The 17464-nt window shown below is 38.9% G+C and overlaps 1 protein-coding gene across 1 annotated transcript in view; it reads right to left on the bottom strand.

The window, feature by feature from the left end:
• The window catches only part of LOC136241446 (E3 SUMO-protein ligase RanBP2-like), a 29190-nt gene extending 11970 nt beyond the window's left edge, over positions 1 to 17220 (bottom strand). Inside the window, exons 1-17 of the mRNA XM_066032656.1 lie at positions 17087 to 17220; positions 14774 to 14841; positions 14613 to 14726; positions 14379 to 14422; positions 14283 to 14335; positions 14011 to 14070; positions 13894 to 13965; positions 13781 to 13841; positions 10646 to 10749; positions 10469 to 10493; positions 10237 to 10330; positions 9999 to 10131; positions 9820 to 9949; positions 8450 to 8523; positions 8345 to 8389; positions 7712 to 7793; positions 1448 to 1623 (exon numbers count right to left, since the gene is read on the bottom strand). Of these exons, the coding sequence (XP_065888728.1) occupies positions 1448 to 1623; positions 7712 to 7793; positions 8345 to 8389; positions 8450 to 8523; positions 9820 to 9949; positions 9999 to 10131; positions 10237 to 10330; positions 10469 to 10493; positions 10646 to 10749; positions 13781 to 13841; positions 13894 to 13965; positions 14011 to 14070; positions 14283 to 14335; positions 14379 to 14422; positions 14613 to 14726; positions 14774 to 14841; positions 17087 to 17164 (1413 nt within the window). The 5' untranslated portion in view covers positions 17165 to 17220. The remainder of the gene's footprint in view (positions 1 to 1447; positions 1624 to 7711; positions 7794 to 8344; positions 8390 to 8449; positions 8524 to 9819; positions 9950 to 9998; positions 10132 to 10236; positions 10331 to 10468; positions 10494 to 10645; positions 10750 to 13780; positions 13842 to 13893; positions 13966 to 14010; positions 14071 to 14282; positions 14336 to 14378; positions 14423 to 14612; positions 14727 to 14773; positions 14842 to 17086) is intronic.
• Positions 17221 to 17464: the final 244 nt, after the last annotated feature.

Here is a 17464-nt window from a genome sequence, read left to right as displayed (position 1 = left end):
TGACATGTACTATAATAAGTAACTTTTAAAATTTCCTAATTGGGATATTATGCGGAGGGGCATACTCGAGTACGTCACAGTGTCACGTTTCCTCCGCTGCAACAAAGCAAAGCTATGGAAACGAAGTTCAATGGCACGACAGAGGAATAGTAGCACAGGCTTAGCAAGACAGTCTTTCTATAGTCACTCAATCATGTGAAATCACATGAAATTATACCACTTGACTATTCCAAGCTCTACCTTCGACTCGACAATCTTCCCAGCTTTACGTAAGACGATGGAGTAGCAGCCCATTCAGTGTATCTCTGTTGCATGTAAGAATGATGTAACCAATTATATACATAGTAACACTGGACGCCATGTTTGAATTTCGTCTGTAGTATTGGTAGTGTATGGAGTTACATGCTCCCTTGTCCATAGGATTCGATGAGCTCCTGTTCATACAGTGTACAAAGCACTAACTTTTGAAGCATACTGTATGTCCTATGGCTACACAACTTATGTATTCTACATTTGATGTAACAAGAATTAAAATCATACCTAGGGTTTAACCATTATGCTAAACGGCGAGGCCAAAACTAGCTGTGTAATATTCGGTAAGGAAACATACAAACCTATTGTATACCTTTATAAAATGATGCATAACTCAATGGTGGTTGCTCCTATCAGCTTGCAACAAGTTCCGTTAACCTTGGTAAAAAGTTTCTATCAGGTCATATACACTGTATGACTCAAGTGATTAATTTAAACCCACAATTGAAATTGGCAAGAACTTTGAAATGTGAGATGCTGTTGTTCATCACTTCATAGCAAGTAAGCCGCTGTACATAGTTACAGTGTTCATTTAAACTTCTCAAGTCACCCAGTGAACAGACTTTCAATTGATGTGCAACTTTAGGCTATAGCAGTTACTTTACCCCACCTAATGTCACCATATACACTTGTATTGTGTAAATACGCATTCCCAAAAAGTACTATGTAGGTTTAAGGGTTAAAATGATGGGAGCTGCCACTAAAAACCACCACAGAAACATGACAAAATCGATAGCCTTAGTGTGTCTATCTTCAAATCCAGTGTTAAAATAAGCAAGAAACAGCTGGATATTGATCTTTAAATGTCAAAACACAAAATTAATGTTGGTCTGTTTGCCTGCCTAACATAGCTATGCTATAGCAAAAAAACTATTACAATTATTAGTTTTAAAATGAAGCAGGGTTCCAGCAATAATAAGTAGTGAAACAAGAGATATGATATGTACGATGGTAGCTAGACAGTACTACAAAATTAGTAATGTAGAGTCAAATCTAAGAAAACTGAGGTAAGGATTTCACCTTTTACCTGCCTGTTGTTTTATATGAGAAACAGATCATGGGATACGTGTCACAAACAGTAATTCTATATAGATAAATTTCAAAACCTACTATAAATTAACAATATCAAACTAACCTCCATATCAAAGTGACAAAGAGTATCTATATCACATCTACTGCTCAACTTGTTAGTATTAGTCTTCAACTGAGGGAACAACTCCCGAACACACAACACAATGAAACTGGTCTCTTCTTCACACAACGCAATCCATAGTAGAAAGCTCAAGCGAAATGGATCATTCCTGATAACCTCTAATAAAGAAAGTGAATGCTAACAACAGTGTTCTCTTCAATTTAAATCATTATGCACCCTGACAAAACTATCCATTAAATTTTTCTATGCCTATCTGCATTAAAATTTAGGATACTGTGTATTGGGAATAATTCAAAGAATATAACATTTGCATTTTTGGGAATATGCATTCGTGATATATTCTCCACAGCATGTCTTAGAGTCGGGTAGATATTCTAACATATACCACTTTAGTGTGGGCACTGAGAGCTACTTGCCCACGCTATTGAAACCACAATCGCTCATCAGATGCTAGTGTATAAAACAAATAGGGTGAGTGCTCTGTAATTCTTTCACCTATCAGGTGAGAATGATATATATCACTTATGCCATAACAGCATCAGGATTTGTTGATACAGTGTATACACACCCTTACCCCTCGGGCTGCAGGGTTAGGGTGACCTTACCTGCAAGAACCCAACAGAATGGTGCATATTGATTGCAATGGGAAAAACATTTGTGTAAAATTTTTAAATGCTTTGTTTTTTGTGAAGAACGTGTAATGATAAAAACCTGAATATCATCTTATCTGCCTACTCAAGGGGAGTTCGAAAATCTTTATTTCGCAGCAGTAGACTAAAGGATACGTAGGTTATGGGCATTTGTTTACGTCATATTGAAGCAATCGATCTTTCTTCACTGATTTTGTTTCTGTATGTAGTAGGGCTGGGAGATAATTTAGATCAAAAGATAATCTAGAAACCTAAATCACCTATCGTAAATTAGATAATGATTTTCATTATCAAGATAAATAGTAAATCTCTGTAATCTCGTGTATATCAACCACAGTCAGATGAAAAACCATTGGAAAGTATCGAATTAAATGATGAACAGGTAAAATTTCTGACTTGACAAGGACTTTATGTCAACAAATATGTAAAACTGTGCTTACAATATTACATTATTATCGAGATAATATCAATCTAATCCAAAACAGCCAAGCTGTAAAAAAAAAAAAAAATTCACCTGAATTGTCGCTATTAAAATTTTTACCATTAACCTACGAGCACAGCCATTTCTTGACCGCCACCTTGGATTTCACATCTTTTTTCACCATAGCCTTTTTGAGGGGCACTCTTTGTTTACAGCTTGGCTGTTTTGGATTAGATTTCACTTCTTTTGTATTTGTATACCCCAAAGCTGGCCTATGGCCGGCTTTGGGACTTTTTTAACCCATCTTTTTTTTCCTTTACCACAGGAAGAAGAAAAGATGAAGTAGATGTTAAATACTTTAAATATTTCCGATTATAACTCCGTGGCTTTAAGTCTGATTCTTCTCCACCATTGAAGAGCCTTTCTAAGATGATTACTCCATCTGTACAGCAACTTTAAAAGCATTACCCCAAGCGGTTTTTCTGGTAGGCGTGACAAGTAGTCGTTTTTTATTAGCTAATCTCGATTACATAATTGTTACACACTGTTGGTTTTTTCGTTGTATCTTTCTGGTCGATTTCTTTCAAACTACAAAAGGTTTGAGGTTCAATAGTTAACCTATTCACCCACCGATTTTCAGCTTCTTCCCATAAGTGGATTACCCTGTAGGTGTGACAACATATTGGTGCTATCTTTCGTGAACAATTGCTAATAATTCTTTGTCTGTTTATCGTATTCCAGCCAAAGTTGGTACCAAGATGCGCCTTTATACCCCCCCCCCCCTTCTGTGTGCCAAATTTCAAGGCAATCGGATATAGCATTCGTGTTTTATGGCAGTTTTTGTAAGTGTGCGAAAAGAGGAAGAAAAAAAACAAAGAAACTAAGCCAATTTTTGAAGTCGTATATCTCAGGAACGCCTGAAGCGATTTCGCTCAAATTTGGTATGTGGGGTACTGAAGTTGGAGGGCGCATCCACAGCAAAAATCGTCTTGTTTCATCAAGGCAACACAGAGCTATGGAGGTACGAAAATTGTGTTTTCGTTCTTCCTGTCAATATACTCACGGGTGTTGCGCGCCAGCTTCTTGGGCCGCACGACACACTACTGTGTGTCTTGATTATCGAGATAAAATGGTTGTCACTTATCGAGATATAGGTAACTATTATCGCACAGCCCTAGTATGTAGTAAAGAAAGGTGATAGAAGGAAAAATGTACCTGGTAATGGACTCCCCTATTCATGGCAAACATGATGGTGCAAGTTGCAACTCTGTACTGCATTGTGTTTGTAAGTGTAAGCGCCTATAATTTATTTTCCCAATACTTGCTACACAAATCGATTTTTTGTTGTTACTACTTTGTAGGTTTGTAACTCTGTTGGCATACAAGGCTAAAACTTGGCAAGAGCATATACTTTTTGGCTAAGTAGATTATAAATACTCAATAATAAAAATCGAAAATGCACCAATATGTCGGGGTTTTGCAGATCTGGTCACACATTAGCAAAATCCCTCGCAGCCGTGGTATAACTATCAGGGCTCAACCCAGAATATTAACCTAGAGGGGGCGAAGTAAGTTGCTTCGGATTCTAGGGGGGTCTGGGGGCATGCTCCCCCAGGAAAATTTTGAAAATTTAGGTGTAAATATACTCAATTTTGGTGAAATTTTACTGTGATGCCATTGAATATTGACCATTGGATTATACAACTTTGGGATCAATTAAACCTTTCCATTTCTCAAGGCTTTAGGTATAAACCTAGGGGGGGCAATAGCTAACCCAGAGGGGGCCTGTGCCCCCCCCCCCCCCCACCCCCCCCCTAGATTAACCCCTGACTATTATATATCTTATTTCATGCACTCTTTGAACCAACAAATGCGCACTAGACCGGAAAGGATCTGGTCACCCCAGAAATGGGACCGGTTCAGTACTAGCACATCTTGCTACTGTATGAAAGGTGTTTTACAAGTATGGTCCCATTCGCATTAGTGTGGTGTCCTGAAATCAGGACACCACACTAATAAGGACACCTTGATAGAAACTTGTCCATGGTTCATAGTTCCTAGCAGATATGTCCAATTTGAATTCTATGGTAGCTCCACAAAGACTGGCTGATTCCACATGGTTATCCATCACCACTCTGCCAGTAAATACATGTACATGACTTTTCTCATTCAGTTTCATAAATGCAAAATCAGGTCCTCTTTAAGTTTTGACACCTCAGTACTACTAGCTATTATTATTATTATTATTTTTTATTTGGAAGAAAGTAGGGATTGATATAATTATACATGGTACAAAAAGTAAGGAAACAAGCTGAAAAATGTTATAACTGAAATGAGAAACGATCCATGCAATAAAAAGTAAGGAAACAAGATTAGATGACTACTTGCTAAAATGAGACATACTTTAATGCCTAGCATCTTAAAATTAGACCATCAAATTAACCAAAAGTAGGGATTAAATCGTGTCTCATTTTTAGCAAGTAGTCATCTAATCTTGTTTCCTTACTTTTGATTGCATGGATCGTTTCTCATTTCAGCTGTAACATTTTTGAGCTTGTTTCCTTACATTTTGTACCATGTACTGTATAATTATATCAATCCTACTTCCTTTTAAAAATTTTAATTTTTTAATAGCTAGTTTGTTTACTTTTTTGTCTAGCTAACTAGCTATAAATCCTTTGATCTTTGAGAGATAATGAGGTCTTTAAAATCATGAAGAGAGACCTCTGCAGAGGTTCTCTAAAATGGTTAGAGACCTCCTAAGTAATAGTTAGAGACCTACCACAAGGATCTTTGTGATTTGAAAAATCCGAGGCAAAGCCAAGATTTTTAAAACCCTTAAACCCGCACGTAATTTTAAGGAATACATGATTACACAAAACCATTTAAAATGGCCTGTCTAGCCAGACTAACCTAACTCTATTAGCTTAAAGCTATATACCAACAGAAAGTTTAGTCATTGGGCCACTTGAGGAAGTCTAAATAACCACTATAACAACAGAGGCTTACTTGTTATGGAGCGATGTGGATTGATTTTCCGTTATTTCTCAATACTCGTGACGGCAGCCATATTAACAATTAATTAAATCACGTGAGCTATTTATGGCGTGACTCACCATTGAATAGGGAATCACCTTGTGTTTATTTCACATGAATCTGATGAAGCAGGAAGGAGATATTAACCATTTTCTAAAGGTATGTAAGGGGTTTGCATACTTATTTTGAGTAATGATAGTTTCAGGGCGAGATTTGGCCCCATGCTTTCGTGCTAGGGTAAATCCCTAGGTGTCATTTTAATCCTTGTTTAATTACAAATAAGATGGTGTTGATTACGTAACCATAGGAAGAACAGCTCGCAAGTCACAGCGCTTTGTTCACAGCCATGCATCAAAGCTGATTTATCAATGCATGCAGGTTTAAGGGTTAAAGCCACAAAGATCTGAGTGGGCGGTCTCTGACTGACTTGGAAAATGGTGTGGGTAATGTGTACCAGTAGATAGATTGATGGTGAGTTGAGTAAAACATTATAATATCATCGTATCTTGCACAAAATGTAAATCCACAATCACTTTCCACATTGTTAACTATAAAATAGAGCCCACTGATCTGCTCTGCCTCCTGAGGGATGCATCTGCAATGCCACTCAGCACATCAATGATCAATAGTGAGGTGTGCTGTGTGTTGACTCTATAGATATGTAGATCTACTGGTATAAATACACCCACACCATTTTTCTAAGTCAGTTAGAGAACGCCCACTCAGATCTTCGTTATAGTAAGACACTCCAAACCACCATCTTCGAAGTATAAACGTCTGAGGAGGAGGTGTTAGAATGATGCAATGAAAACCAAGATGGATACTGTTTTAGAAAATGGTCTGCCAGCAGTGAAAAGGGCATCGTAGCTATGCCTCGCACCATTGCTAGTGACGGTGTCATGCACAAGGCTACATGGGAAGGCTAACTTACTTTCTTCTCAAGGCTTAGTCACTGAAACAGCACTTTTATTGGTGATACACACTACTATCAACAAGAATTGCATCAGTTTGAGTAAGAGAAATCTGTGAAAAATTAGCAACAGTAGAACGTAAGGTTGTATCATGATTGGAGTAGCTACCAGACGCTTGACTAGATGCTGGAGTATCCTCGCAACTATTCAAAGCAAGTCTATACAATGGATTGGCGTCACGGTGCTTCATGTAAGACGAAGTGAAAGTGGAGAAAGACAGCTAGTAAAATTACCTCCAGTTAACCCTCCGGCACCGGAATAGGGTAGTGAAGAACATGCTGGTTTGGTTTTGCTATTGTTTTGGTGACAATATTTCAGTGGTTAACAATAAATTCTTGGTGTGGATAACTAAAATTAACTAATGTGGTTGGCCACGAGTCTCTTAGTACTAAGAGACTTGTGGTGGAATCTCTTCGTGAATAAGAAACTTCTATTTAATCAAACTTCAAAGCATTGCTAACATACCATTTTCTAAGTGGCTTTAAAAAACCTTGGCTGCCTTGGGTTTTTAAAATCACAAAGATCCTTGTGGTAGTTCTCTAACTATCACTTAGGGTTTGACATTTGCCACCAAATGTTAACCTGTGACTTTACCTACCATATAAGAACATCAAGTGATTCGAACAGACATGAATGTGAATGAAAGTGAGATACACGTATAATATAGTAGAAGGAAATCGGAATTATGGGACAAATAGTCTACTTTAGTCGATTTACTGCAGTGTACCTTAGTTTTGCACCCAGGCCAGGCATGGCGTGGCCAGTCATGCCTTATCAGTATTGTGAATATTACCCATTCTCTACCGGCCCAATTCCTAAATTGCTTTACACAATAAATTGCAAATGTTTACTCGCAAATGACCAAAAAAAAACATTCATAAATGTTTTCTTCTATGAATCATTCCCAATAGAACAAAACGAATGCATAGGATTCATTACTATTTGCCAACAAATTTCAAGACTTTTGTGAATTCATCTTCTAAAATGCCGCAAACAAGATTCAGAATAAAAACAATGGCTAAAGCATGTGAACGTAACCAGGTGGGCATTAAATGGGATAGAACTGTAAAGTACAGTATAACTACTCACTAAGTTGAATTTTATTCAATAACAAGTGAAAAACACTCAACAAAGGTTACAAAATAGACTCCAATTACTGACCACATACCTACATCACAGATTTGTAATTCTTCCCTGTTAGGTGTATGCAGCTGAAGGTTAGAGAACTTATCATCATAGATGATGAATGACTACAAGGAAATATACAACAAAGAATGTACATACATAACTCCAGCACCATAATATGTATACGGTAGTTGGGTTGTTAAGCATATGTGTCTATGAAGTGCATATTATTTGTTAAGTGCATACACATTTTTTGTGATTAATCATGGCTGATAAGCGTACATGGCCCAATGCGAGGTTTACATGTGACAAAACTACACACAGTAACGTCTCCTTGAGTGCTTATGTCTCTCTTCACTATGTATACAGTAAATGAACCTTCTGGATTGCTATATTCTTTTCATCATGAAGGATTTCACCCAGACATGGAGTTAAGTATCCTTATACACTGGCGTGGTGACCACAAACTACTCTATTACAGCGTAATGATTCTGTGTCAAACACACCGTAATTTTATGCGCATAACAGACAGTACAATTTTTACAAAAGTTTTCTCCAAAAATTATAAGCGCACACACTTTTAAACAACCCAACTCTACGGTATGCATCTCATACACATCACACAACATATATACACATAGAGACAAATCACAATTGACACAATCATGGTATCTACCTTGCTGGGGTCCCAAGGTTTTCCTTTATAAACTCCTTTCACCACCTATAGTGTAACAACAACACACATGAGATGTACAGTTGGATAACTCTAATAATCCATTACTTGAACTGTGGTCACTTTACTGGTGGATGTCAACTTGTACCCATAGTTGTCCTCAACAAACTTTATGATGTGACCTACAAGAAGCACAGTGTATATATTTTGCATAGCAAGTCAACTATATATGTGACCTAATTTTAGAAAACCGTCGATATCCGCACAGTTTTCAAAATGGATTTTATTTGTTTTATGTTTTCTACAGGGACAGAGGAATGGACTAGCTAAGTTTCAGCTTCCTAAGTTAAGCAGTGTTGGAAATATAGCACTAGACAGCCGGATGAGCAAATAAATTGATATGTACAGAAGCTATCGAGAAAAGAATCTACAGGCACTTACATAAACCAGCATAGCTTACTGATACGACGACGTACGGAATTAAATCTTCGCTCATTGTGTTCGCCATGAATTTGTGCATCCACCAAGGTATAGTTTTTTCCCCAGGCATGCTTCTGTATTCGAGAAGGAAGGCAAATTCACTGAAAAACGATCGTCGGTAAATTCTTTCGTCATCGCAACATAAACAAACGTCTGTAACTTTGAAATCTTTTCGTGTATGGAGATGAAACAAAGATTTTTGTACTCCCTATGAACAGGCGAACACGATGATGCCCAGGATTTATCCATTGGAGGCTTAATTCGCCAACCAATGAGACAATAAAAATTTACATAATTTTTTTTCTGGAGCTTGCGTTTTTTACCCATAGTTTTTAAATGCGTTTTATTACAAAAGTACTATTGTGCATATATCGACGGTTTTCCAAAATTCGGTCACATATATTTTAGCACATACATTTGTACAACCATGCCAACACGTGCACAATGACCATAGAACTACGTAACAGCAGTATGCCAGTACCACATAGAAGAGCAAGTGTGGCGAATATAAAATTTTGTTGCAATGAAGTATATACAGCGTGTACAAAGTTCATTCTTTGAACATCAAAACGCTAAGTGCTAAACTACCGAAACGTTTCTGTATTTAGCACAGCAAAATAAATTGGAGACCAATGAAAATAAATGAACCAACAAGGTAACACAAAGAGTACATGTATATGTGTGAGTACAGCAATGTGTGTATATCTATAAATCTGAGTAATATGTACTATTTTGCTAATCACTAGCTAAAAACATAAAAGCATGTGCACATACGTAACTTAATAACTCCCCTCTCTCTCTTCTCTTCTCTCCCTCTCTTCTCTCTCTCCACTCTCTCTGTCTCTGTCTCTGCTCTCTCCTATTCTGTCTCTTGTGAGTGTGTGTGTGTGTGTGTGTGTGTGTATGTCTGTCTGTCTGTCTCTGTGGTTATGTGCGTATCTCTCTCTCTTTCTCTATCTACACACACACACACCACACGCCTCTAAACAATAACTCACCACACTGACTGATACGTCGATAGGTTGCTTGTTTCCAGTAATCCTTAACATGTGGTGGGACCACTGACTGATCAATATCAGGTACCATCACTGATAGGCCTGCTATCACACATGCTAGACCCACTGACAACTATTAATAGACAGTAGATGATAGAAGATTATGTGCGTTACTACAGTACCTCAGTGTGATGGCTTAACAAGTACTTTCCACAGTGGCAATATAGTGTTCCACTTAGTTCATTGAGCAGATGGAATATGTCACTACCAACTAATCTGCCTGACTGTACTATCTGACGTAGTAGTGTATCAAACCTGTATGTGATAGAGTGATCAGTTAGTGCGCGCGCGTGTGTGTGTGTGCGTGTGTGTGTGTGTGTGTGTGTGTGCATTCTTTACACAACACAGACATGGCATTACCTTATTATCATGTTCAATTCACTTTCCTTAGTCTCCATCATATGATTCAACAACACATCCATACACTGTAACATGCTGATGTGTACCTGAACATCTGTAGTGAATTAATTTTGTATTATTTGCCATCTACATACATGTGTGTGTGTACTATCTACACAAATTAGATAAGTATATGTTACTCTATATTCAGTCATTCTTCTACATAAATTATAACAAATATAAACTATCATACCTTCAACTCCACTATCACAGTAATGCTGTGTAAACAACAACAAACAACACGATAAGCACACACACACACACACACACACACACACACACACACACACACACACACACACACACACACACACACACACACACACACACACACACACACACACACACACACACAAAACGTAGTATTCACCTGGTACAAGTTGAGACAGAACAATTGCCACTTCATGTTACACAACATCACTGTACTACTTTCATTCACTGACTGACAATACAACACTGCATCAACCAGTGACCCTGTAGTAGTAGAAGTGGTAACACCAGTCATTACCACATTGTAATATCATATGAGAGAAGGGGGACAAGCTAACTAGCTGGAACTTCACAAATTTAAATGTGCTGCTAAAAATATAATATAATACCAGGTACTTATTGGTTTGTGATATGCAGCCTGTATCCATGCATAACTGTATATGATAACATTTCGGAAAGTCCAGATCCTGATTGCATTGCAGAAAAGATCAGCACACTCCACAGCAAGGTTCTCTAACATGCTAGAGTCCAGTAGGTGAGGACAGGGGTGCAGCAAAGCTTGCATAGGAAGCCCTAAAGCTTCTCAGAAATACATCAACACACACTTCAGTGGAACACCACCATGAGGACTCCTCGGCTTCCCTGGTGGCAGATGAAAAAACCTTCAAGAATGCTACACCTTTCTTACTTGGAAACTCATTTCAACAAAATGCAAGATACCACAGTACTCTGTGCGTGTGTGTGGTGTGGTGTAGGTGTGTGTGTTGATGGAGACAGTGGCAGTATTCTAACAGACTGTACCCGCTTTTTTCTTTTTTTCCTTTTCTGAGGAGCCTGGAGAAAAAGGCAGGGGACAGAAAAAATCTGCATTGCACAGGAAAGCATTACTTTGGATTTAGTACCAATGGACCCAAGTATCAATAGACTCATCCCTTATAGACAACAATCAATCAACGCATGCACCTGACACATGTCAGAGATCAATTACTCAACATGTGTCAGTGAACACACCACTAACTCCAGCATCAGAGTTACCTCAACCAGCAGGTAACTGCTCAGTGGCAAGCCCCACTAATCCTAGACCTGCCCAAACTACACCTCTCTCTACAACTGAAAGATCCATCTCGACTCAGAGAGGCAGTGGCAGAGATCATCCTTCAATCTCATCAGACTTCTGTCCATCCTTAACTGAAAACATTTAACTCAGGAGCCATGAGTCATTCAGATTGTGTCAGAGGGATACATCCCCCCTCCCATACCAACATTCCCTCTCTGCATCCCTTATGTATTTATCTTCTCTGAAGACCTTGCAATACTGAGGGAGGAGATGCACTTTCTCCTACAAAAGCAAGCCAATTCCTAAGAATTCTACTGCAGCATGTTCCTATTACCAAGAGTTCATAATATATATACTGAGGAAGAGTATCCTACTCTCATGTACCCCTGTAGAAGGGCGTATCGTGAAGTTATGATGTAACGACAAGATGTTGTGGTTTGTGACGTACGAGCAGCCGTAAAAGTGCAAGAATCGTTAGCACCATTTCACACTCGCGATGCTTGGGATAGCCGTATTTGCGAATGGCCTAGCAAGAAACGCCTACGAAGCGGTCTTAACCCATGAAGGAACGATTGTAGTTCGGTGAGAAACGCTTAAAGCTGGAGTTAATTTGGTTGCTAGCGACATTGTTAGACACGCGTTCAATTGGTACCATGTTCAACTAATGACATCATTAATTATACAAAGAAAAACGGGCGAACTCAGAAGTGTTACGTCATAACTTCACGATACGCCCTTCTACAGGGGTATATGAGAGTAGGATACTCTCCTTAGTATATATATTATGAACTCTTGCTATTACCCAGTGGTCAGATCAGATATAAAGTGAGATCAAAAATTCAACATGGAGGGGATACAGCTACGGTACTGCTCAAATGCAATGTTGTCTCACGTGAGTGTGAGCGATTGAAAAACTCACTAATTAAAGGGTGTAGCACCCGTTTTGCTCGTGAGCATTCATCCCGTTTCATTTGGGATGAATACTCACAAGCGAAACTGATGTCATGCCTTTTAATTAGCAAGTTTTTAAGTAGCTCACACTCTCACTAGACAACATTGCGTTTGAGCAGTACCATACCATATATTTGTAGATTATTCAGATAACTCTGCTAAAAAATTAACTAAAGTGTCACAAATATTTAAACCATGAGCATGGCTGCTAGGAACTTCAGGCAGGCAATTGATACGAAGAGATTGCTCGGTTTGGGACCATAACCTATAGTCTTGTTGCATTGTTATTGCAGGTGGCTCCCCAACCTTGCAGGGAAACATCTGATTTTATTGTCAAGGATGATGCTTGGGTGATAAGAGTTCTCCCATTCCAAGAGGTGAGGTGGAGTTCCTAACACTGAAGATCTTCCAGTGTTTGAGGAGACAGTTGTACCACTGCCTGGTAATTCTTCTGGTTGGCTGCCAATGTTTGCTTTAGACAGATGTGTAATGGTCAGCAGAATATTTTAGAGCTGGAGTGGTTTCATCTAGCTTTCCTATTAGATAGGAACGCTTCTGAGGAGATACTGAGTTGTCAGAGAATGTATTCCAGTCTGATCTTCCTGCTGTTCACCAATTAAAATTTCAGGTTCATTGTCAAGGAGTTTACTGACATCCCCAGGAAATGTGAACTTGATTGGAGCTCTCTAGAGCAAGCGCTATCTCTTAAACAAGCAAGCTAGCTCTTTGATGATCTTTAACTCATGAAAAACTTGATGGTCAGCCTGTTGGTCAATACCCTACAATTCAAGGGAGCCTACAAGAGACCGAAGTGACAAATGTCATCTCTTACAGTATAGCACTGCCAGGAATGAAAACAAGCCCAGCAATTCTGTTGGACGAGCAGTGCTGTCCACTAGCTTTATCAACGAATCCTCTACAAAATGTCACCATAATACAGTATGTGATCCCATTCTGAAATACAATCTGGTAATCATCCTGTGATCTGAGCCCAGGGGCTTCCCTAAAGAGCGGTAGAGTGGCACAGCACCACTCTACTTTACTCAAAATTCCTTTGATGTGGTAATAGGAATGTATATAATTAACAAATTGACTTTGATGTTGGTAGCAAATTGACAGTTTCACCGCTCTACTTTGCTCTACTTTATTTTGCTGGGGAAAGCTCTATGAGCCATTTAAATAAATAATATTCTCACACATTTCATTGTAGAGTACAATTAAGTGAAACTCAAGAATTTACCTCAAGCAAAATATGATGCACGTGGTGGATATAACATTGTCACCTACCTGACTTGTCATATAGTGTTGCTAGTTTGATATGAAGCACTTCATCATCTATACCTAAAGTCTTTACAAGAGAAGATGTAACAATCACAACTACACCATCATCTTGTGCTAACCAGTTGTTCACCGATGATGTCCTTTAATCCATTACAGTGGTCAATAGTGTTAGTGGTTGTTAGTAGTTTTTCCTGTAGACAATATGTGTAATATAGCTCATTATGCATTGTTTGTACCTTTAACTTGAATACAAGGGGGTGAGTGGGATCAATTCTCTGTACTTTACACAGCCAATCCTGTAGAATAATATTACCAGTACCATACATGTGTACATACAGGGACACACGCACACACACATGCACACGCACACACATACATTTACACACATGCACACACATGAACGCATGCACACATGGACACACACACACAGACAGAGGGATGCACACACACACACACAGGGATGAACACAGGGACGCACACACACACACACACACACACACACGCACACCTTTATATCTCTATGGGGCACGTCTTCCTTCAGTGTACAGTATAGCTCTCCAACTACAACATCTTTTGATGTAAGAATACAACACCATTTCCTCACCTTTCAGTGTAACATCATGTTGATCACTCCTCAAGTCAAGTGACCTACAAAAGCAATATGATACTAATAATAGAGTGACCACTACTACCATGTACAAGACTGAATTTGTGAAACAGGCAATAACCACTGAATACACACATTCTAGGAGTTGCAGGCAAGTATGCATGCAACTTTCATTGCAACGACCAACTCAAATTCACACACCACACAACAAAATAATGTGTACTACTGTACCTTTTATAATAAGACAAGGCTCTGGTCACATGTCCAGTGGCAGTATAAATCTGACCACATAGTGTTAGGGCTCTATAATCTCTATCCTGAACACTGATGTACTTGTTCACATATCTGATGGTGTAATACAGTAACACATACTGGAAGCATATGTCACTGACTTTAAAGCCTTTTCCATTTCTCCAACTTCATAGTACATTCTAGCAATATTAAATCCTTGTAAGATTCTCTGTAACATAAAAGCAAGCAAGATATTCCGCAAATTGTACTGGTGATTATGATAGCTGGTAGAAAGGTTACGCATGAACATTCAATAACTGTTAATTTAAATGTGAATTAAAAACTTTAGTTGATACAGATATACATATGTATATTGTTCACAGTTAAACAAACATTCACACATGGTTAATACAGTATGTACATAGCCGCATCATGTGAGGACATGATGCAGAGTACATAAGGGTGGGATATTATGCTTTAATTTGTTCTATGTGCCACATGTACAATACGCACTGCATAATATTCATGACTATAACCACACAATGGAGAAGTTTAACCAGAGATATGGAAAGACATTGGGAAAGTAGTCGTCCTGTTGTGAAGAAGTGAATATAGCCCAGGGAATAGCATCTCAGGATATAGCAAAGAAGGTTGGGAACTTTTTACCATTTCCACAAAAGGAACCAATTATTTTAGAATTAGTGAAAGTGAAATCCTTATATCACATCACTAAAGAAGGCATCAGACAGCTTGTAAACGTATGAAGCACACTAGAATTGCTAATCAGTCTGAGTTTGGTTGAGGTATTGTTGCTCACTACATTTAGCAGGAGGATCTGTCAACCTTCAGTCCTGATAAAGAGAAAGAAATCGACCAGAACAAAACACAAGCATATAACTTTACAGAGAGATTAGAAAGAATGGTCAACTAGTGCCAAAGAGATGGAGGCAGGAGGTAGTAGGGGAGACGCCCCCAATGGAATGATTATATAGGGCCCTCTGATACATAGTATGGTGACAGGAGAGCAGTGGGGGGCTCTCCCACCTGCCATGCAGCCTCAAATACCAACGTGCTGGTACCACACTTCCAGTGTAGTGGCTACATGCCAAATTCTGTACAGTACAGTCTGGAAAGAATAAGTACAGCTGCCCCTACAGTATGTATGAAATACTAAGACAACTCATTAGGTTATGATTATGTAAAGGATTGAAGGCTACTGTTTACCTGAATGTGTGGTAAAGTGAAAGTGCCTTAGTGAAGAGTGACTGTGGGCTTTATTTAACATAGAAAATAGCCAGAGGGAACCACCCCATAATATTGATAGGTTCGGGTTCATTCTTGACCTGTCACAGTCCTATCTACAAACTAAGCAAGCTAAGGTAAGGTAGCAAGTATGTTGTCTATGTGCCTAGTCCTGGGTTCCATCTTTTGATTAATGACTTGCAGGTAGATTATAGAGGGTTGTAAGGCCCGGGATAGAAAACTAATTTTTATGGGTGCACTCCTAACCTACAGTTACACGTTTGTAAACTCTCTTATAAACGTTTGTAGAGAAAAGTTTTTATTCGGGTGTATAGTAGCACAAGGGCTGCCTAATCATTGTTATTGAGGAGTAAGCCATGCCACAAATTTGCAATTCAAAGTGCATAAATTGTTTTGAAGTTGATCGTGTTTTGTCGCTTTCAGTCATAACGACCAGAGGACTTTATCATCAAAGTTTTAATACTTTTGGGGGTGTATGACATTAATCAGTAAAGGGTTAAATCTGTCAAGAATTATCCAATTCCACTCCTGTCGCTGGTAAGGTGTGCCACAAGCTCGTGGGTTGGTGTAGGTAAGGAGTGCGCATGGGAATGAAGCTCGACCAGGCAGTGGAACGCCTAGATACACGAGTGAGCATTACCAGAGAGTACCATAAACCATTGCATGGCACTAGTTTGAATCGTGTAAGGCTGAATGTCACAACAAATTTTAATGAATCATGTGATAGTTTTCTATCCCTTCTCTCTATAATCTACCATGGTGCCAAAGTTTAACTGGCAGACTAAGGAGACCCTGGAGGTGCAACAGTACAATGGACAGAACACTATCAGCATTTCAGTTGACATATTCATGTTAAGCCCTACATCTACAGGCTTGGAGAGTACACAGTAAACAGAATAACCTGTCATTAACAGATAAAGAAGCAGCCCAAGAACTGCAAGCAGTCAAATTGGTTGACATTAGTGAGTTGGACAATGTAGCATTAAAGTCCCAAGTGTGACCTCTTTAAATAACTATGATAAATTTACATGAGCTTCGAATTTTCGGTAAGTTGGTATTTACCGTCCTAATTACTTGCAACAAGTTTGGAGAAAATACTTACCCGTGTTCGCAAAACATAAAACACTTTAAGAAGGAATTTACAGCCTACAACCTCGCCCACAACTTGAACCACGCTGTAGGGCTCTAACAGTTGTATACAAATAACTTACCTCCTGGTCATTGCGTATTGTTCTCTCCAACTTCTGCACATACTGGTCTACCCCAGACGCTGTTCTAGTGACAGCCATGGTCGGTAACTCTTCCTCACGCGAAGGCGGGCATTATTTAAAAACGCGCTGTGCATCACGTGAGGGTGTCAGGAGCATTCCGGCTCGTGCCCAGCTGGGCTCGCGCTAGTTCTGTGGCAACATAGCTAATATACGTAAACATGCAACAACAAATAGAGTGTCTCGTACAGTCAAACTCAATGCTGAAGACGGTACTAGTTACTATCAAATCTACAGAACCTGCCATGTACAGTTAGCGGAGAATAAACTTAAAGTACGTCTCGGCACTGGTGGAATGCAACAACAAGAAATATTGTCTCA

The sequence above is a fragment of the Dysidea avara genome, chromosome 12 (assembly GCF_963678975.1).
Source record: "Dysidea avara chromosome 12, odDysAvar1.4, whole genome shotgun sequence".
Lineage (NCBI taxonomy): Eukaryota > Metazoa > Porifera > Demospongiae > Dictyoceratida > Dysideidae > Dysidea > Dysidea avara.
The sequence above is the reverse complement of the archived record's forward strand: the minus strand, read 5'-3'. Positions and strand labels throughout refer to the sequence as shown.